This window comes from Perca fluviatilis, chromosome 21, assembly GCF_010015445.1.
Source record: "Perca fluviatilis chromosome 21, GENO_Pfluv_1.0, whole genome shotgun sequence".
Lineage (NCBI taxonomy): Eukaryota > Metazoa > Chordata > Actinopteri > Perciformes > Percidae > Perca > Perca fluviatilis.
The window spans coordinates 30,210,227-30,233,760 of NC_053132.1; the positions used below are offsets into that span (position 1 = coordinate 30,210,227).

The 23,534-nt window shown below is 41.2% G+C and overlaps 1 protein-coding gene across 1 annotated transcript in view; it reads right to left on the reverse strand.

Annotated features, from left to right (window-relative positions):
* The window catches only part of galk1 (galactokinase 1), a 38,004-nt gene that overhangs the window by 5,282 nt on the left and 9,188 nt on the right, over window positions 1-23,534 (reverse strand). The window contains exons 5-7 of the mRNA XM_039788904.1: window positions 21,193-21,374; window positions 12,661-12,811; window positions 11,822-11,984 (exon numbers count right to left, since the gene is read on the reverse strand). Coding sequence (XP_039644838.1) covers window positions 11,822-11,984; window positions 12,661-12,811; window positions 21,193-21,374 — 496 coding nt within the window. The remainder of the gene's footprint in view (window positions 1-11,821; window positions 11,985-12,660; window positions 12,812-21,192; window positions 21,375-23,534) is intronic.

The following is a 23,534-nucleotide window of genomic DNA, read 5'->3' on the forward strand; positions in this document are numbered from 1 at the left end:
AGAGCTAGTTGATAGATTAAACTTTTTCCGTATCCGGTCGGCAAAACAACAACACATCTTCCTTTTTTAAGAACGACTTCAGTGCCGTTCTTTGTTCTTTTCTCAAAGAAAACCTTAACTCCAAGTCTTCCAGAAGAACGCTGTTCCCAGCAGCAGCAGCAGCCATAAGCCCCGCCCACCGACTCTATACAGTATGTGATTGGCATGACTAGAGTTTGGTTTTTCCAGCTTGTAAGTCAAAGGAGAGTGTCTAGACCCCCCTGGCTGCAAATTACATTTGCTGCCGCTAGGATGTGTCTAGATTTCTAGTCTAGCAAAAACAGGGAATAAGCGTATTTCCCAAAATTAAAAAACTGTGCTTGGGTGGTGCTCTCAGATCAGGGGTAGATGCATAGACTGAATAAGTGAAGCCAAAACATCTGGATTGCCCCCTGGTGGCTGGCTGCAGTATGTCTTAAGCCCCGCCTCCTCCATGTTAGCAGATGGGACATGGGCTAAAAACAAAAAAAGTACACTTCAAATACATTTTCCAAAAGATGGTTTCTGTAATTTTTTAAGGTAGTACTCACTAGCGGCGCCAGGATTTTGATTGTAGGTGGGCCTCCAGAAAACTGGATGGGCCAGTTAAAATAAGCCAAAAAAAACGGGTTCCCCCTGCATACAGACAGCCAGACACTAACATTAACATTAGCCTAACTGTTAGCCTACTTGCCTTGCTGGTGTGAGGGGGGGTGGCTACGGGAGGACTTGATGGGGAGAAGGCGGCCGAGCAGGATGGTAACTCGTCACTTGTAATCGCGTTACTTAAAATGTCCTCCTCCTGCTCCTCGGAGCGTTTCTTGCTGAATTTAAATGAAAACAAGCTGCTTTGTTTTGCTTTGCGTTTCATATTAGCTAATAGCTACGGTCTGTGTCTGTCTCATTGAGCTAGCTTGAAAAGCTTGCGCGCAAACGTCATTCATTTCATTGGATCACTTGCTGGTGACGATGCAGCCTGTGGGCGGGGCTTAAGAGTCCACACGTGGGGTAGAAGCCGCTGATTGGCTGAGAAGCTTTCTCTCAAAGCTTTCCTCGGGCTGCTTATTGGATGAACTGCTAGACTGAAAATCACTCACTACTCACTATAGGCTTGGGTCAAAATGGGCGGGCCCAGACCTAAAATGGGTGGGCCCAGGCCCACCCGGGCCCAATGGTAGCGCCGTGGGTGGTAGTACTGATCACGCTGATGTTTGTTCAAATGTTAATTTTCATGTTCTGCACACTGTTTATGAGAAGCTTTCGAGCTTGCTAAGCCAGGCTCCCTACTTCCCCCACTGGGTCCACCTCGCCTACTACTACCTGCATGTGTGACGATCGTACACAATAGGTATGTGCCGATGGACGATATCATCGTCCATCGTGATGGCTGGCCGACATCACGATGGAGAGCCACCATCGTGATGCCACGCCCCCCCACCCTGTCAAACACACTAATCCTAGTCGCAGGCGCTGGACGGGAAATTGACAAGTGCGTCGGTCTTAAACTAGCAAAGACAGAAAGACAAGACATAGGGCTCCTTAAGTGGAAGCTACTTTTTCCCCCTTTACATGTAACCTATTTGTGAAAAAGACCATCGCTTTGAGCAGACTGGATTGGCTGTAGTGATACATTCTCTCTCTCTCCCTGTCAGTTGTAGCTCGCTCTACCTTCTAGTAACGTTGGACACAGCGGTCTCGAGTGAGAGAGAAAAAAGCGTTAGCATGGAGCGCTATCACACTTTCCTTTCTCCCCTCACTGGACTAAGTTTGTCGACACTACTCTGTGCGTGCATCAATAAGTCAGTCTGAGGTCCTGTAGGTACGGGACGATGTTATGCAGGATTTATGAATGTACGTTAGCAACAGTAGGCTAATTCACGAGGGTACTATTTTATGTGTGAGCTAATATTGCGCATCTGTTCATGTGCGCTGCAAGAGTTACGTTTCTGTTTATTGAACGCGTTATTCAGTGCAAACATAACCGAGAATGTAGTTTAAACTCAGTAATGATGGTATGTTAGGTTATTACTGTCGCTCTGTTGAAGGCAAGCGTCCCACTGTACTGTCGTTACGCAGATCACGGACATCTGATTGATTTTAAAATTTACTGCACCGTACTTAAGTGAAAGTAGGTCAAGTTGTAAAACCTACCAGCAGGGCACCATTTACCGAGGGCATTTACATGTATGTCTAATCGTTTCTATGTTAACTGTTGGCTCATAGTAGTAGAAAAAAATATGTAAAGTGATATGAGCTACCACCTCCCCCCCCCCGACTACGATATCATCGTCCATCGCAATGTATTACTGTAAACATCGTCAACTGCCAATTTAGGGGACATCGCCCAACCCTAGTACACAAACACATGGTGGATGAACGCCCAGGCTCTTGGCCATTTCAGCACGTTGTTTTGTTGCCGGCAGCTGCGCGCATGTCTCTGTCCTTTCTGCGCGCAGTTCTTTACATTTCATTTTATTACATATTTTGTGAGTAGAATCTGAATCTGCAATGCTCTCTGTCCGGTAAATGTAGTACAGTGTTTTCCAATGAAGTAAAAGTACAAAGTAAGTCAGTAGTATACAGTTAAGTTGCATATAGTCTATATCCACGACGTTCTACTTCTGGGAATTGCTCTATGCCGCCGGAAATTCCGCCGTCTGTCAACTTCCACTTTCTTTGTGTTGACGTTCTAAACTCAAAAGGACTATGGTTAACTGCTCCTCAGATCTCTGCAGGGTAAATCCAGACAACTAGCTAGACTATCTGTCAAATCTGAGTTTCCTGTTGCACGACTAAAACTACTTTTGAACGTACACATGTTCCACCAAAACAAGTTCCTTCCCGAGGCTATTTTGCAGAGGCGCCGTGGCTCCATCCGGCGCTTAGCACCAAGACGATTGGGATTGGTTTAAAGAAATGCCAATAAACCAGAGCAAGTTTTTCTCCCATCCCGGATTGATGTGTGGACTAGCCAGACCCTCCTCTGCAGCGATGTGGAGGAGGGTCTGACAATGCGAGACTAAGTTTTATATTACTGTTGGTTCTTTGAGGGTCTTCTGTGAGTAATCTTGGGCTACAATGGTTCTGGAGAAAGCTGCATGCAGCAATACAGGAGGCCAAGCAGTCGGCCTATTCCAAACAGGCACATTTAAAAAATGTGCACTTATGATAATAAATGATGACACTCGTGATTTTATTGGTGGATCTCCACAAAATTGATTATGTGTATATTAATCTGTAGTATTTGTATATGTGTAAACCAATAAACTAAACTAAAAGCAATCCCTTTCACAGATTGATGAAGCCAGCAATGTTTTAGATATCAAGGCTGAAAAGGTCTGTTAAATCTAAATGTTACATCTAAATGTTACATGGGTATATATATATATATATATATATATATATATATATATATATATATATGACGTGTCAGCACTTGTAAATTGAACACAGAATACAGGACACGGAGACCACAGACAAATGACATTTCCAATGACCTAGTCCTAATCCTAATAATTTTGCTTTCCAGATTAAAAGGTTAAAACTAACTAACTAACTAACTAACTAACTAGAGAATTGGTTCAGTTGTGAATAAAGAGAGCAAAACCACAGTTCATTAACTTGGCATATTCTTTAGCCCGGAGCTCAGCACTTGACAAGCCGAAGTGAGGTGCAGTTAAGAATTTCCGCGGGGTCAGGAGTCACCAGATCAACCTTGAACCCTTCAGCCAGAGACACCTTCAGCAGCTCCTCCACAAACCCCTGCATGTCGGTGATATCACACGGGTTCCGGTGCACGTTCACGATGTCATCTAACTGCGTGAGCTCGGTGTTGGAGACAGTGAGCCCCTGGTAGCGCTGCTTGTCGTACTGGTCCTGCGGGAGTTCGTCGGGCCTCGGCACCCACTCCAGCTTCAGCCTGTTCTGCCTTGGACTGCATGGATGGGGGCTAGTGAGACCCCGCGATGTTCTGTAGGAGAAGCGCTCACAAATGAGGGCCAGGAAGGCTCTCCAGGTACAAAAGAGGTCAACGGTGAAGGCGCGCACAGAGCATGTGCGGAGCTCATAGTTTTCTGGCCCATGGCGCAAGTTAAAATGGAGAACGCGAACCTGGAATGAGAGGGCAGAATATGCTGACTACACATTCTGCAGAGTGTACACAAACAAAGAACCGGTCTGTCCATGTCTCTGGAAGTGCAAACTGACACACACACACACACACACACACACACACACACACACACACACACACACACACACACACACACACACACACACAGTAAACTGACTCACAGTGAAGGCCAGTATTTTAGGTCAACATTTTAAGCAATGCACTTTTTGACTTTCTAACCAAGAGTTAGATGTGAAGCTTGAGAGAGAGAGTGGTGTCAATCTTCTCATCTAACTCTCAGCAAGAAAACGAATAAGCGTGTTACCTAAAGTGTTGAACTATTCCTTTCAGACCAAATCTGGCTCTTTGAGATATTACATTTTCTGGAAGTTAAATTTAGAAACCCATTAAAAAGGTACTTTCAGAAAGAGAACAGTTGCTGCTGATGCCGCCACCTCAATTTATTCCAATTGGTGAGTTCCAAGATTCAAGATTCAAAATCCTTTTCTATCCCAGAACGGGGAAATTCACAATGTTGCCGCAGGAAGGGATATGGGTTTCCACTCAAATTCAATTTGGCATATGCTGCTTTGGCCGACCTGAATCTAAGGTACTGTGCAGCACTTAAACAATATACCACATGTACCAACCTGCATTTCACATTGATTCTTGTGACAGAATCCAGATTGAAAGGGGCTGTACTTTACCAAAAAGCTGTGAAAAGATAAGCACAGCCTATCCTCTACCTCCTGCTGTATGATTATCAGCTAATAGAGATTCAAACGTCATACCTGGCCCCCTTATATGCCACCACGGTTCCCTTCCTTTCTTTTTAATGTATTTTTAAGACGTTTTTCAAATCTCCAGTTAGCTTTCAGCACAGACTTTATGCATGGCCATAAGGAATCTGTCTTAAAGCCTTTTTAAATTCTCAATTTTGCGATTTCCATCCATGATTCGGTTATCACAGAATCTACATGAATGCTGCCATCAGTCTATGACTGGCCCCAGCTGGGCCCTCGTCGGAAAAAAAGACACTTGCCACCGGGCTAAACAACTTTTCTGGGGGAAACACTGTGCCACTAGTCTGGCTATCAGCAGACCAAGCTCAATCTTTTAAGATTGAACATTAGTCTGGGGAGTCTGCTCTGTATTTTCTACTGCACAAAAGGCGTGATCAACGGGCATATTCAGATGACTCTGTACGCAATTGGATAGTCCTTTAACCAATCAGACCAACGATCTGGGTGACTTAGCAGCACAACGGCATCAACGGGTTGCTTCGCTTCGGTGGCTGCTATGTTGAATGTAAACAAGAAGCTGCTTGGTCGCTTCTCTATCGTCATCGTGTTAAACCCGCCAATAGCGCGCCAGGTGGATAAGCCAGTTTGTGATTGGTCCCCGCAAAATTGCAATGGAAGCAGGATAGATAAATGTACATGTTTCCAGCCTGAGCTGCAGGGAGAAATCAAATCACTGACGGATCGGGCTGGGTTTACCCGGTCTACTGTGCCACCTTCAGTTTTCGGGTTGTACATCTACCTAGAAGAGATGAACGACCATTGTTTTTTCCTCCGTCAATATTAATCGGCGTCTCAAGTAACCACGATTAGACGATATGAAAATAGAAACGATTGCTAGTGATGGGCGATATAGACGATATGCAATATAAACGATACAAAATTGTCCTACGATAGAGATTTTAATTATATTGCACTATAGCGATAATTCATGTTGATGAGGCAATCTACCCGCGAAGTTTAGAGACACGAGCTGCAACCTGGCTGCAACGCGTCATCGTCATATATTATCAGACTGGCCCACCGGGAAAAGTCCTGACTCTCCCGTGTGTGTGCGCTCAAATGCGTTACATTAGGCTGCAGGTAAGAAACTTTGTTTGAAATATGTTTTCATTTAAAGTATCTGTGCATCTTTGCCTAATACTGAAAGTATTTTCAGTACAGTGTCTGTTCCTTAACTAAACAGACACCAGGTTTTCCTGATCTCTGCATCTTGGGTGGCATTTAAGAACCAAGGACTTAAACTAAGTAAGTGTAGTGCCTTTTAGAATGGTTTGCACTAAAGAGAAGACTCCCAATACTTTTGCTTTTTCTTTGTCAAAGTCTCTGCAACTAGTGTACTTAAATTTTATTTATCTGCAACATTATGTTGTATAATTAGTTTTGAACAATAAATGTTCTCAAAACTACGTACTACGTTTCTTTCTCTTTAAAAAAAATAAAAATACATTTAGCAGTTTGGTTTTCCTTAGGGTCTATGTAACTGAAATGGTTCTATTAAAATTTATATATCGCAATATATATCGTTATCGCAAGAGGCTGCAATGTATATCTCAATATGGATTTTAGTCCATATCGCCCATCCCTAACGATTGCCTAACCCTAGTTGCAACTATACAACAAAGCAGTATGCAGGAGCAAAGCCACTGTCAACACAACGCTCTTGTGAACATACACGTGTATTAGGGGTTGGCGATATGGCCCTAACATAATATCACGATATTTCATGGTATATCCGCGATAATTATATTTTTGATAATGTTTTATATGTCAGCAGAACGGTTAACAGCATTCAAATATTCAGTGAAATAATTTTTTTAAATCTCTCAGTTCTATGGCTTGTGAACAACAACAGTAACTCTGATTTAGATCAGTTTCTGGACCACGACGTTCACTTAAAATACAGAAGACTGAGTTCACTGTAACTGCTTGCTGTCTGAAAGCACCTTTATAGATCAAATAACCAGAGGAATCTCTGAACATCATAGCACCTAACCCTACGTGGGTGCACTGCTTTTTAAATCATTTTGCCGGGAACAAGTCTCATTACCCCAATTATACTTTCTACAGGCAGCTTAATAATTCTACAATAACTGTGGAAAAACTGCCTCATACCAATTGTGTCCATGGTTGACTGATTAGTCAATATGTAATCTTAATTAAAACTCAAACAATGGGCCTCATGCAAAAACGTTTTCTTATTCTCATCCAAAATCTTTTTTGTTTAAGGTTTGCTCGTACAAATTTTCTAAGTCACATTCACCAAACATTCCTAACTGGACAAACGTGTTGTAAATCGCTAGTTTCACCCTCCTGTGATTTGATCATTTGCAAAATCCTTGCCCTCCATGTTGCTATATAAGGCTACCGGTTCCATTCAGCTTGGTAAGATTTTTGTGAATTAAACTTTGACCCAAAGAATTAAGAGAAGAATTTTATATTGCAGAGCTCCAGGATCTGCAGTCAGGAATCAGCAGATGAAAACAGAACAAGTTTAGCAGTATCAATAGGTGATAACACACGTTTTATCATGATACGATTTTTTATCGACTCTTATGACGGTACAATATTTAATGATATCACAAAGTCTGCCACAATACAATGTCGATTTTGATTCAGGGGCCTGCGACCGATCCGAGACAATACATAAGCCCATTTAACAAAATCTTATATATATTTACAAAAAGTAACTAAAATATGATTTGACTAGGGCAGCAAAGGGGCGGAAATTTTCCAGTAAATTGCCGGGCGCATTGGATAGTCCTTCAACCAATTGGAAATGGGTTCGAATGGTCTCTTCGCCAGACTGACTTGCAGAGCAAATCTCAAATTTGCCGGAAGTTCGTCAGGGTTTACCCAGGCTATTGGCAAGTATGTAGTAGCCTATGCTGATGTGTGCATGTCATTGACGAATATAGGGAAGACAAGATGTTTTTTTTTTTCAACTACATTTAAGTTCCCTGTTATAGACTAAGAGTATTATAACAAGCAATATCATAAATATCCAGTTTATTCCCATTAATTCCCATATATTCCTGTTAATTCCCATGGAAAGTTTCCAACTTTGAAAACTACTAAGCTCTTCCAGACACGCGATGGGAGTGAGAATGTGTTGATCTGGACCACTCATGAACTTTGTTTGTAATTGCTTGTCACTGGAGAACAAATTTGTGGTTCTTCCATGAGGCCCACTGACTTGATTTATTGTCAAACTGACACATTGCTATAACTTAAAAAAAAATAAAATAAAAAAAAACATACCTTGGAATCAACATTTACCATTATCATGGCTCCTAGTGGCCCTCCTCTAAGGCTGAGAGGCATTAATGCCTCATAGCGGCACATCTCCTCCAGCAGGGGGCGTATCTGGAAGAAATCCACCTCTCTGCGCAGCAGCGCCAGCTCTGAAAAGCCATCCGGCAGGTCCAGGGAGCTGGAGCGCAGGTAGTTCAGAATGTACCTGAACACTTTACCGTCACGGTCTATGAAAACATTCCCTCGGTTATCTCTAAGTACGGGGATTTGTCCCGTGAACATGGCACCAAGCATCGAGTCACGGCAGCGGGTCAGAGTGTCCAGGGTTGTAGTGTAAATTTCTCCACCGACGTTCAATGACACCGGGTCCTGGAGAGAGTTCCTGTTGCTGTTGTCGTCCGGTGAGTTGAGGTTCAGCATCTTGGAGGCAAAGCCTGTGAAACCTTCTCTGAAGTTGTTATTGGGAGGACAAGGATCCTTCTGCTCTGCTCTGGAATGCTGAGGACTGAGGGGCTGTGGAAGTTCCAAGTGCTTCTTTTGTTTCCAAGAAAGACTTGTTTTCCTTTGACAGTAAGCAAGCCACAGTAGTAGTAGCCAGGATACAGCCAAGTTAGGAAAGATGCGAGGAACTTTGCCAAGTCCGTTTCCAAAGCTGAAGATTTATAAAACCAAAGTTTCAAACATATACAAGGCTGCTGCTCTTTTCCTTCTCATTGTTGTCAAGCAAACATGTCATCCTTATAAATGCAGGCGTTTCCCAAGATTGTTCTGCGGTTTATTTGACATCTTTGTTGATGTATCTCCAGTAGGATTCTGAGTGGTGTCAGCTAACAGCAGGCCTACAGTCGGACTGTGTTAAAGCAGAAAGACAGCAGGGCCACAGTGACCAGACCGGCATGCTAATAACTGGACACTTCTGGCTCCGCGAGCTCGCTTTTATTCTCCACACACACACACACACACACACACACACACACACACACACACACACACACACACACACACACACACACACACACACACACACACGAGCTGTCTCAGCTAGACACGGGGGACTGGGCTATTTGTCTGAAATGCACCCCTTAAAGTGACAGGCAGAACACTGAGCTGCGCTTTTATCCCCCGGAGAACAAATGAACAATGTCCTCAGACAACTTTTCATTACAAATACCCTTCGGAATGCAAAGATTTTCCAGGAAACCGAATCATGAAAAACAGAAAAGGGTAATTTCCCAACTAAATGGCAGAAAAAGTGACTGGCTGTATAATGTTGTATGTAATAAAGCTGAATAAATAAGAAGTCCATTACTACTACAACTACAAACATGATGATATTAAATATGATTTCAACTAAAAGCAGTAGAGTGAGGTAAAAAACAACAACAAAGGGATATATGAGAGGAAAGGTTTCAAAGACTTTGAAGCTCATGTGCTTTCACAGTCTGAAGCAGTTTTAATTTAATCAACAAAATGTCTGATGAAAAACATTTGTCCACCTTTTCACAATTTTTACGACAAAACAGGATTAAAACTTTAAAAGTATCCTTTGAAAATTGAGAGCTGTTACTTTTCACCAAAGAATAAAAACTAAACTATAATGTGAAAGACGGCCAAATGTAAGGAACTAATTACGGTTTCAATGCAAAGTCTTATTCAATAACCTGCATGCATCTGCAGAACAATCCGCTGAGGATTAGACAAGAAGCTGCAACAAGACAGCTGAGACAAACTACGGAAACAGGCAGCACTGTGACATTTACAGTATAATTATAATGTTTGTTTTTTTTTTAATCAGAAGAACTGAGTAAGTTCCAGGATGAAACTCGTGCAACCATTGGCACATGGCTCAACCAATGGCAACCAATGGAGTGTTTGGGAAATGTTAAAATCTGTTCGCCAAATGACATCTTTCACAGCCATTGGCAGGAGAACAACCTGTTATTTATTTAGTTTCATTGACTTTTTTCCCCATCCACATTCTGTAAAGATCCACCTTACTTTGCCTCTAATTGGCTAGTTCGTGTTGCTTTCTTCAATGCACGGTGGATGATGGCAGGCTTAAAGCTATAGTGCGTAGTTTCTGTCTCCCCCATGAGGAATTCTAAGTAATGACAACAACACTGATACAAGCCTTCCATGATCACGCACCACCCCCACCCCTCCTCCACACAGTTGCTTGTAACCAAGGAGGACACGGAGGATTAAAAAGACATGATGGACTCTTCAGAAGAGGTCATAATCTTCACTCGAGTTTCTGCGCGGGAAAGTCGCCGGACGCCATAATCTTCTGAACATAGTCCTACTGAGAAATCCAGAGAGAGTTGTGTGGAGCTGATAGTCTTAATTAGCTTTGTAGCAATTCATATGGCAATGGCTTGAATGTAACGGCCGTTCATTAATATCAAAAAGTTACGTACTAAAGCTTTAATGCCGATATGACACACTGATTAAAGAGAACATCTAAAATGACACTTAGGTTCTTAAAAAGGTTGCCAATCCCTGCTCTAGAAGTTCAGCAAAGAAATATCCCTACGTTATCCAATGTTCTGGCGTCTGCTGTCAAGCTAAACCCAGACAGCTGAAAAGTAATTCAGTGAACAAGTGAGTGAATCAGCTTCTCAATGATTCGATGCTCTGCAGCGGAGAGAACAGGTAACTGTAGTAATGCTAATGCTAATGCTAGGTGTGCAGGAACGACGGCGGTTCTGTTCAAACAGGCTGGGTTTATAATGATCAGTCAGTCTGTTGGATCACTTTCATTGAAGACATTACTGACCAACATCACCACAAAAGTCCTCTCTTGACATGGTTTAATAACTCAAAACAAATCAAGCTGAATCTTACTTTTACTGGCAGCTAACAAGATAGTAGAAGAGGCAACTTTGGTTAAGTCAAGGTGTATTACTTTCTATTTTGGTGAAAGCTAGCTAGCTAGCTAGTTTCCCTCCTGAAACATTTTTCCAGTTTTTACTGAATACATATAGATGGAGTTTACTCCCAGTAAGACAGCAAACATTTGTACCTTCAACAGTGCGTTTACATGCAGTTTGATAACCCGATTATATTCGGGTTAAGGCAATACCCTGATATCTCAAACGCCATGTAAACACCATTCATGCCACTAGTTAAAGATAATAAAATAATAATCATCATAATAATCATAATAATAATGCTTTTCCACGCTGTGACAAGAGTGTGTGAATGAAATCTTACGTTTTTAAATTTTACTTATTTAGTGGCTAGTCAGCTGGCTAATTAGCTAGCTTGCCTGCTAAATGGCTCTTTGGCATAGGTCAACCGGAAGAAAAAAGCCTTATTCTGAACAGATGTGTATTGATAGAGCATCATCTACTGTATAGGAGGGTAGAGTTACTCCGTCATTCTTTCCACTCTTCTCCGTGCACGTATACCGACAGAACTGGCAAACCCGGCTGTGCATCTAAAGGCACTGATTTTCTTCAACAACATATCTGTGTATTTACCAGCTTTATTTCAACTTTATTGGTTGATGATAATCCTGATAATTTACATACAGTACACATGATCTCTACAGTATACAGTGTCTGCATGCATGAAGGTGTGTGTGTGTGTGTGTGTGTGTGTGTGTGTGTGTGTGTGGGTGGGTGTGTGTTTTAACCTGTATATGGAGTATAGTCCTGTCAATAGCATGGGCCTGTAGCAAAGTCACGGTGCATCCACCGAATCCTCCACCGGTCATCCGGCTGCCAAACACCCCCTCCACCTCCATGGCTGCACACACCAGCTCATCCAGCTCCCTGCAGCTCACCTCATACAAGTCTCTGAAACACGGACATCAAGTTGTTTCTAAACAATGTTTCTATTCATTTTTCATTGCAATTACAATTTTAAAACAACCACCAACCTCGTTTTCCAAATGAGAGCTATAATTCCTTTTTGCCTGAAGTATAGCAAAATCAAAATCAATACATTTATATTATGGGGGTTTCAGATTCAGATTTGTTGGATACAGCAGAAGCAAAATCATCTTAGGGTCAAGTGGAATGTTCACAAGCAAGATGAATATAGTTTTATTGATCACCTCCCTCCAGAATGTTTTAATGTTGTCACACTCCTAGACACAGTGCATAGATGTTCCTTTAGCCTCACTGCATTTAAAAACAAAGGTCAGGTATATTACTGTTGTATTTATTCAATTTAACAGGAGTTGTGTATGTCTGCATCAGCCAATTAGAGGAACATCAAGTTACCCCAGTCTGTCCTAAACAGTGACTCGGGATTAAACAGATATGATACTACAGAGGAGGATTAGGGCCACAAAAAATATATTTGAGTCCTGAGTTTAAAGTCAGAATTCTGACAATAAAGTCAGACTTCTGACTTCAATTTATTTTAAGTAAAAAGTGGGAATTCTGACTTTAATCTCAGAACTCAATAAATTTTTTCACATGTGGCCCTAATCCTCTTTCGTATGTGATACAGCTTCTTTAACTGTACCTGAGGGAGTTGTGGCTCTCCACCATTAGCTTGCCAAACTCTTTGTAGGCTCCTCTCTTCAGGGCCTCTGCAGCTCGGACAGTTCTTTCTATCTCCTCAATCACATGACGAGCTCTTCGACAGGTTACATCATCCAGTCGGTCCCTTGCCTCTGAAATGATAGGGAAGGTCAAAATGTGGCCCTACTTCAGGCTTCAATGGGCTTAAATAGAGAGACTGTGTTAGTGGGGGGTCAGGGCCTTTTTCATAAAAGCTGATTAAACCTTCTGTTGTCCTTGGGTCAAATTTGACCCGTTTTCAAAGTTTCATCAAAAAGATGGGTTTCTTTCAACGAAAGTGCCCAAAAATAACATGGATAGTTCCATTCACGAAAACAGTCTATGAATAGGCATCAACATACGTTCCTCAGATATTAATGAACGGTCAAAATAATTCATAATTTCTGGGTTTTTATAAATATGTTTTTTATAAAATATTTTCTGTTCAACAGGCTGGGTTTATAATGATCAGTCAGTCTGTTGGATCACTTTCATTGAAGACATTACTGACCAACATCACCACAAAAGTCCTCTCTCGACATGGTTTAATAACTCAAAACAAATCAAGCTGAATCTTACTTTTACTGGCAGCTAACAAGATAGTAGAAGAGGCAACTTTGGTTAAGTCAAGGTGTATTACTTTCTATTTTGGTGAAAGCTAGCTAGCTAGCTAGTTTCCCTCCTGGAACATTTTTCCAGTTTTTACAACTGAATACATATAGATGGAGTTTACTCCCAGTAAGACAGCAAACATTTGTACCTTCAACAGTGCGTTTACATGCAGTTTGATAACCCGATTATATTCGGGTTAAGGCAATACCCTGATATCTCAAACGCCATGTAAACACCATTCATGCCACTAGTTAAAGATAATAAAATAATAATCATCATAATAATCATAATAATAATGCTTTTCCACGCTGTGACAAGAGTGTGTGAATGAAATCTTACGTTTTTAAATTTTACTTATTTAGTGGCTAGTCAGCTGGCTAATTAGCTAGCTTGCCTGCTAAATGGCTCTTTGGCATAGGTCAACCGGAAGAAAAAAGCCTTATTCTGAACAGATGTGTATTGATAGAGCATCATCTACTGTATAGGAGGGTAGAGTTACTCCGTCATTCTTCTCCGCGCACATATACCGACAGAACGTATAAGTGTAAAACTAGCGGTAATTAGTTGGAATGAAGTTGGCTAGGAAGATGTAACACAGAATTGGGTGATCATTTATACTTTATGCTTTATAGTCAGGCAAAACAGACCGGGTCAATTTCGACCATGGGTGATAGGAAGACAACACGAGAGAAACAAGCACCGGTATAAATCATACATCATTGCTGCTTTCCACCAAAGGTGTAATCTGTGTTTAAAAATAAATAAATGAATCCCTTCTGATCCCCATGAACCCTGTGGTGTTCTAATTAGCTGCTAGGCCTGAACGATGATTCTAGTTCAAAGCCCACATCGCAATGTAATAGAACACAATTTTCAAATCGCAAAAGCTGCGATTAAAAGAAGAAACGTTTGATTTTTTTTATGCTACACAATCAACCAGAGGGTCACAAACACCTGGCCCCGGGGCTTCACGTGCACACACGCTGTCCTAAGCTTCACATGACACATGTGAATGATAGTAGTTGAAGAAAACAACTTGTAAAACACAACGCGCAAACATCAACTAAATTAATCCGTTAATTTTTTTTTGTATTTTTCTATGTTTTTGTGTATAATTGACTGATAGGAACAATAATCTTTGAAATTGGTCCAGTATTAAGTGTGAACGCTGTAACCGGCAGCCACAGACCAGGCTACAATGTAACCCTATGGGGCAAATGTGCATCGTCAATTTGGTCCCCTAAAAGTGCTTCATTTTGCCGCCGACAGGCTCAGATTATTCCCTACAGAGATAGGCATTTTTAAAACATCTTAAAGACCTTTCTGTTTAACCAGAAATAGCTCTGAGGTCGCTAGCGTTAAATACACCAGACTCCATTTAAAAAAACAATACTTTTAACGTGTATAGAGCAAACATATTTTCACATGTAAAATCGGTAAACTGTGTTTATTTCAAGCAAAACTAGAGTTGTGATTGTTGGAAAAGTGGAAAGACGACACACAACAGCTTTCCACAGTTCTATTTTGTTTCTTCTTTGAATGAAGTGAAGTTGCTAAAATTACTGTTTTTATTTATTATTTTATTTATATGGAGTAAGGCTTTAGCAAACGCATTTTCCCGGAAGTTTTTAGGTTTTAAAAAAAAGGATCTTACTCTTCAACAGAAAGGTCTACCTCGTTCCAAATGGTTTCCATAATGTTGTCAGACACTTAGAATATTAATCTAAGTCTGTCAGCGGCAAAACGAGCACTTCTGTGAACATACAAGCTGGACAACTGCCCTATTAACTTACATTGTAGCTTGTTTCGCTAACTGCCGACTGCAGAGATCTCTCTTAATACTGGACCGATGTCAAAGATTGTTTTTTCCATCAGTCACTTAGACACAAAAACACAAGAACATAGGGTCCAGGTTGAAAAAAAAGGTAGTTACCCTTTAAGTGCTCGAGAGTGCGACCAATTTGGTCGCAAATGCGACCAAAATTTGTAAGGGTGCGACTAATAAGATTTTTCCTAGGTCGCACCGGTGCACCTAACGTCCTCGCATCCGCTGCCTCTCCACTAACGAAGCAATGTCGTTTATAGCGATATGGTTTAATGTTGAGTTACATGACCCATTCCTTCTGGAAAGCTGTGCCTGTGTTTGGATCTCTCCTCCTCTCTTCTCCTCCCATTCACTCACACACCGGCCGGCTCACCTGCAACATGGAGAGACACAGCGCCGCTGGTCCAAACTCCCGACATTTGTCTACAGTTTATATAGTTATAACCCAGCTGTATATTGTTAAGTATGAGAGGGAAACCTGTATTGGCAGTGTTACCGCTGGTAACTCTCTATTACTGCGGCCGCCACGGCGAAAAACACATTAGGAGTTATTAAATGCAACTAACTTCAGTTGGTTGAGTAATAGCGTGTAAGACGGAGCCTGCTGGATCATAGTTCATAAAAATGCAGCGCAGCGACGATCCAGACATTTCATAGCCGACACAAGACTGGTGTAACGCCGCTAATGAGTCAGCCATCACTCTCTGAGTAGCCTAGCATACGCTTCAGTCCATCGCACTCCCTCGGTCTTTCGGTCGTTCTTTTTTATTTTTTTCTAAAGATTTCAGCCTTTATTTGATAGGAAAGCTGAAGACATGAAAGGGGAGAGAGAGAGGGGGGGATGACATGTAGGAAAGGGCCGCAGGTCGGAGTCAAACCTCTATATTTACCAACTGAGCTATCCGGGCGTCCTCTTTCTCTTTTAATCAGTCTGTTATTGTTTTTGAAAGCTTATGAAGGAGCTTTCTCAGATATATATATTTTTTTATATAATATAGGCCTATCCTAGGCTTTTTATTTTAGATAACTTTCATTTACATGTGTTGCAGCTGTATATTTTCAAACTGGTAAAGGATTTTATTTGAGTCACAATCTTTTTTAATAAAAGAGCTTGTGAAAATAGGCTTTGACTTAAAACTGAACATTTAGCCCACTTCGTAAAAAAATACAGAGCTATATATCGTGTATCGCCATTCAGTGTTACGGCGATGCGAGGAAAAATGTGGGTGCACCTAAATTTTGTGCTGGTGCACCTAAATAAAAAAAGTTAGGCGCACCAGTGCAACCAAGGCAAAAAAGTTAGTGTGGAGCCCTGTCTTTAACCTAATGTTGCTCAATGTAATGTTCACACCAGGGGCCTATTGCACAAAAGTAGAATAAAGAAATCCAGGATAAATGAAAAAGCGCAGCTTGACTTAGTGTGATCCGCTCATCGCGGCTTAATCGGTTGCACGTTTGCCGAGCCAGGATAAGTAGGTGAAGCTATGTCAAGCCAGGTGTACATAGCTGGGATAAGTGCACGTTCACGGATTTCTTAAATAGACCACGGTATCGATCACAGATTTACTGATGCAGAAATGGAAAGACGTGTGCAGCATATGTTTCACCCGCTGAGCAGCAGCTTCTAATGGAAAATTACGAGGAGGTGAAACATTTAATATATATACTGTATAATATGCAAAAAGGGAAATACGGCTGTTATCAAACGGAAAAAAAGCCAGACAGACAATAGCGGACCGACTGAATACGTATGGATTTAAAAAAAAAAATCTACTTAGTCACTCCACGTTTTAATTGCTTTAATATGCTTGTTTTATGTGTTGGTTTTATTGCTGTAGCCTATCTGTTTTTATGCGCTAAATGTGCTGGTTTTAGTGTAAAGTGTCTTTGAGTAGCCTGTAAAGCACTTGTTCCTGGGAAATTTATAAAGGATTTATAAGGACTAGGCTTAATTTCAAAGCTTATTCATAATGCGAGAATATTTTTTACAACCATATGCACAGATCTCCATAAGCTATGTCTAATTCTAAATATCTTTCTACAATTAATGTTCATACAGAACAAGCATGACTGGACAAAAACTAGAAAAAGAAGTGACTTCAATTCACACTGTAAGCATATCTGTAAAACAATGTAGCCTGTTATTATTCATGTTTTTATTCTCACTCCCAAGCTCCAAGATGACAAGTGACAGCCCCAAAATAAAATGATTTAAGAAGCTTTGTGGCATTCCAACACATTCTCACTCCTATTTGGTAAAAAAAGGACGTTTGATCAGGTGCCATTGTCGTCGTTATTGATGCAAAAAGTCCGCTTTTAGAGTCCGCTGCGCGGTGTGGGAGGATCCCCCCTGACTCCCCCCGCCTCCCCACGTTGCACGGGCGGGGGCACATTTCACGGGGACAGCAGCGGAGGAAAAGCCCATTTCCTCCGTATCGTCCCACTTTTTACCATTACCATCTCAACAACTGCAGTAGTAGGATTTAAATCAAACTCGTGACAGCAATAGTAACAAGTAATGCATGTTAATACAATGAAGCAGAACACATTCAGAAGACAACGGAATAACTGTTAAACACGTTTATTTCGGATCAGAGCGTCAGCTGATTTAACACATCAGACTGCAGGATTAATCTTAGCCTGCCTGTTAGCCTGCTCTGGACCAGGCTAGCTGCAAAGAATCGCCATGGTTACTTGGCTGGGTTCAACCTGCTTTTGTGCAACCAAGTCAAAGCTAAATTCATCCAGGATAACCTGAATATCCCGGGTTAATCCCTTATCCTGGTTTTGTGCAATACCCCTCAGGTCTGTTGTTCTGCAGTGCTTTGTTGTTCTTTTTTCAGATTTTCAGAAGTCACGATGATTACATAACATGTTGACAAGGCTTGAAGTTACAAGTTATATAACTCTACTGTGATTGAAAGTAGGGCTGGACAATTAATCGAAAATGTATCGACATTGAGGCTGTTATCGGTGTATTTTTCCCATGACGATAATTTCAATAATTTATTCCTGTTGATAGGCCTACTTTCTCTTTAAAAACATTCTACCGCGTGTGTAGTCACGTGACTTGGCCGGGACCAGTCAGCCCTATGGAAAGCATAATGGAGGATAACTCAAACACCGAGTCCGAGTCGACTGAGCAACTTGTGCCAAAAAAACCCGCAGTGTCTGTCATCTGGAAACATTTTGGCTTCAGAAAAGATGATTTAGAATATCAATTCATGCATCATCATCTCATTTCATCAGAACACGAAGGTCTGGCCCACATAAGAGAGCCGTTTATATGTTGACTGTATCCATTGTTGTGTTGGTTATACGATAGAATGATTTATTGCACGGCTTTCTTGAATACTCAATTCTGATTGGTCAATTACAGCATTCTACGGTCTGTTATTTCTGATTGCTATAGACACAGTTCAGGTCATAGACAGTGGATGACCAGTTTCAAATCTTTTTCAAATCTCCTGCTATTGCTATATTACGACCAAGGCATTGATTTCCACACATTTGATTGCCGCATTCCTGTCAAGGCAATCTGTTCATTATACAGCTTTATACCATGGTCTGGGTGAATACTCGATTCTGATTGGCTGCTGGGTGTCCATTAAAAAGTGATGTAGGACACCTACTAAAGGAGTTCCGGTGAAACTGACTGTTTACTGTTCTAAATGAATGCGCTACATTAAATCAAAAAGGATATTTGGATTTATTATTTCCAACTCCTCCTCTGAACACCACAGGATGGCGCTAAAACACACAGGCTGCAAGAAGTAAGTTCTACTGGCCCTCTGGACTGACTTTGTTTCACAGAGAATAACGTTTTCTCACATCCCGTTCACTGTTCAGTTCGCTGCTTCAGCCGACAGCAACGTTAGCTACACATCGCGGATCAAATTCTTCGTAAAAGTCGTTATATTGTTTTGGGGACAATGACATGGCTGGATAGCTAGCTTGTCTTGTTGTTCAACATACTATCAAATTATTTTTACTGATTGCCAACTGTACACAATGTTATTGACTTTGGATCTTGCTAGCATAGCGTTAGCTTTCTGGCTCGTAGCTAAACTGAAGGGTTCTATCAGCTGAGCGGACTATATAAATATCTCCGGTTGCTAAGGGAGGCAAGTCGTATCTAAGGTTCTTCCTAATTCCTGGTGGAGAGAACAACGTTTGCATTGCATAAGAACCTGATGGATGGGAATGATTGTTCCAGGTATTAGTCAAACCGTTAGGCGTAACCAGGGAAACGGAGTTATTGTTTGGATAAACTTTAGATTTCGATTGTAAAACTAATTAAAATATGAACTAATGTTTTAAAATATGTTATTTGGCAAGTGACCATGGTATAAGCGGGTTAATGCCCTTCGAGGTGTCCATTGTCAGGTAGTAATGGACTTCAACCGCCTCGCTGTCGTCCATTAATACTTGACAATGGACACCTCGTCGGGCATTAACTCTTACATGTTATACAATCATCACACCAGCAGAAAGTACATTGATTACATGGAAATTTATTTTTTCTTAATCGTTATTTCTAAGTCTTTACTACTGCAAAAGACACAGTACATCACAGATGGTTCAGATTATCTGTAGTCTCGCATTGCCAGACCTTCCTCCACAGCCCTGCGGAGGAGGGTCTGGCTAGTCCACACAGCATTCCAGGATGGGAGAAAAACGTGCTCTGGTTTATCGGCATTTCTTTAAACCAATCACAATCGTCTTGGGTGGCCCTAAACTCTGCACGGAGCCACGGTGCCTCTACAAAATAGCCTCAGGAAGGAACTTGTTTTGGTGGAACGTGTATGTCCAAAAGTAGTTTTAGTCGTGCAACAGAAAACTCAGATTGGACAGATAGTCTAGCTAGCTGTCTGGATTTACCCTGCAGAGATCTGAGGAGCAGTTAACCATAGTCCTCACAAATCCACCGGAGTATAGAACGCCAACACAAAGGAAGAGGAAGGTAACTGACATCCGGCCTAAATGAGGGACATCTGGCGGAAGTTCCGTCGGCAACAGAGCAATCCCGGAAGTGGAATGTCATAGCCTGACGTGGTCATACTCAGATTCTAGTCAGAATATGAGTCTGAAACCGCTCCATTGGGCTGTGATTATGGGGCGTGTTCCAACCGAACCAGGAAAAAAAATGCCTCTGCATTCATTGGATAGACCTACATCCAATCAGAGCAACGGAACTCAACTCAGCTGTCAACAGAACTCAACACTGTGTATCGTCTCCATAGCAACCACTCTTTGCACAATGCATTCGTTCTAACTTCCGACTTTTAGACCTTTTTGAAGATGGATATATCATTTGTTGCGTGTAAATATAAATGTGGATAACGTTAGTGATAGTGACATGCTTGCTACAGTCGCATTTCTAGAGATGAATCGGCGAAAACACGTTTTATTTCTCTGATTCACGGCTTTGTTCTCTCTATGTCTCTCCACCATATAACGCTCTCTCTCTTCAGTCTCTCTCTATCTCTCTCCACCATATAACGCTCTCTCTCTTCAGTCTCTCTCCACCATATAACGCTACCATGCTTTCGGGCAGTTGTTGAGGCTCCTCTGCTGAGGATTTTAAAATGAATGCGCTGTCGATATCTTCTGTAACAGACGCGATGGTGGAATCTACATCTCAACCCAAGCGTTCTTTGGTGACGTGGTTGATTCTGTTACTGTTGATCATCTGTCCGACAATCTGATTGGTCCGAACAGATCCTGTTCGGGCAATCATTTTTTCTCAACGGAGCGACTCCAGACCGAACTTCCCGACCTCAAATTTTGTGGGCGGGGCTAAGTTCGGCTGGCATCCAGGCTAGGAATGTCATGGATATAGACTAGATTATATGTGACATATCTTGGAGAATGGATTATTTTAACCCAGCCCTACTAGAGGCTTAAGCGGATTTTCTGGCTACATCAAAAAAAAAAAAAAAAAAAGGTCTTCATCATCACTGATCACTGGGACAGAACAAACCGTACAAAACACAAGACCAAAGGGCAGAAAAAAGAAAGGTCAGCAAAGGATAATAAAAAAAATATACTTCCCACCCTCCAAATCCTTCATGGTGGCATCTCTGAGACTGTCCTTCCCCAGGATGGAGGCGGCCTCCTCACACTGTCTGCGTCTCATGGGGTACTCACTGCCAGTCAGAGAGTGTTTCACATTGGAGTTGGTGATGAGAATGACCAGGCCTGGATCTGCCAGAGGGACAGGGGTGGCCTCCAGAGACCTGAGGCAAACCACAAAGAAGCACATGATTGACAACGTAGGATGTAAATCAGGGTTTTTCCTTGCTCAGAATGGCCCATTCTGAGCATTCATTTACCGTTTATTTCTGACAATTTGATAAACAAAAATGTACGTTATGCTAGGGCTGAACAATTAATCGTTTTAAAATCAAAATCGCGATTTGAATGAATGTGATTAGCCAATCGTGAAGACCGCGATAAATCGAATGTGAATATTTAGATAAATGTTTGGTGTAACATTTGGTTTAATATTATTTATTCCTCTTTTTATTATTTGTTGTAAAATTACATGTACTACTTTTTCATATGATAAATGCTGGAATAATGTCACATATCACAGATTGTTTACTGAAATGTCCAATTTTCAGTGGATCTTTCATTTATTTGTTATTCCTTTATTTAACATGATGTAGAAGGTGTAATATGTAGATGCTGCTGTTGAACTGAGGCACATCAGAAAGGTCAGTTTACAGAAAAGTACTGATATGTATTATGGGAATTGTTTTTTATTATTATATCTTTAGCTTCTGTGATAAATGTTCTGTTTGACTGTTCAATGTTCCATGCTTATTAAAAGAAAAACACTTATTGCTGGCAATTCATATCTATGTTCTCATCCTATATATAAGAATATAGAGCAGTTTATGATGGTGTCTCATGTTATAAAGCTCCATGGCATGTTTTATCTGTTACACAGTGGAAATTGAACTTTAGCTAAACTTTCTTTTTAAATAATCACAAACTGAATTGTAATCCCAATATCTGGCAGTAAAATGCAAATCCACAATTATTGGCACCCCTGTTTAAGATGGGGTCAAATTCTCCTTTTTTTTAAGCAACATAGAACCCGAATGCAAAAAAAGAGAAAAATCCAACCTTTTTTTTAAGTACATTACTTTGGTGGTAAAAAAAAGAAAAAAAAAAAAATCACACATTTAGAAAAAAAAACTTGAAATCATGTGTCCCACATTTATTGGCACCCCTAACATTTCCGTTGAAAGATTTAATTGATTTTTTTCAAAATATATTTTTCTGTAGTTGCTAAAGTTGGTCAGGGTATCTAGGAACTTTTAAATAGTAATTCATGACTTCCTGTTTCCCTGGGGTATAAATATGACGTGACACAGAGTCCTAATTCTCTTACCCATTTGTCAACATGGCAAAGACAAGAGAACACACAATTCAAGTAAGGCAGATGTGTGTCGACCTTCATAAGTCAGGCAATGGCTACAAGAAAATAGCCACTCGCCTTAACTTGCCCGTATCTACAGTCAGAGGAATCATTAAGAAGTTTAAAACAACTGGAACAGTGACAAACAAGGCTGGAAGAGGTCCCAAGTTTATCTTGCCACAACGCACAGTGAGGAGGATGGTAAAAGAAGTAAAAAAAAGTCCTAAGCTCACTGTCACAGAATTGCATCAAAGAGTGGCATCTTGGGGTCACGAAGTCTCCAAAACAACCATCAGACGCTCTCTACATGCCAACAAGCTGTTTGGGAGGCATGCAAGGAAAAAGCCTTTTCTCACTAACACTCACAAACATAAACGTCTGGAGTTTGCTAAGCGGCACTGGGACTTCAACTGGGATTGTGTGCTTTGGTCAAATGAGACTAAGATTGAGCTTTTTGGCAACAAACACTCTAAGTGGGTCTGGCGTAAAACAAAAGATGAGTATGCCGAAAAGCACCTCATGCCCACCGTGAAGTATGGTGGAGGATCTGTGATGCTTTGGGGTTGTTTCTCTTCCAAAGGCCCTGGGAACCTTTTTAGGGTGCATGGCATTATGAATGCTTTGAACTACCAAGACATTTTAAATAAAAACCTGATGGCCTCTGCCAGAAAGCTGAAGATGGGTCGTCACTGGGTCTTTCAGCAGGATAATTATCCTAAACATGTGGCAAAATCTACACAAAAATGGTTCAGCAGTCACAAACTCAAGGTCCTCCCATGGCCATCTCAGTCCCCAGACCTCAACCCAATCGAAAACCTGTGGGGTGAGCTAAAGAGGAGAGAGCATGAGAGAGGACCCGGGACTCTGGATGATCTAGAAAGATTGTGCAAAGAAGAATGGTCAAAGATCCCTCTCTCTGTGTGCTGCAATCTTGTGAAATGTTATAGAAGGAGATTAAGTGCTGTCTTGT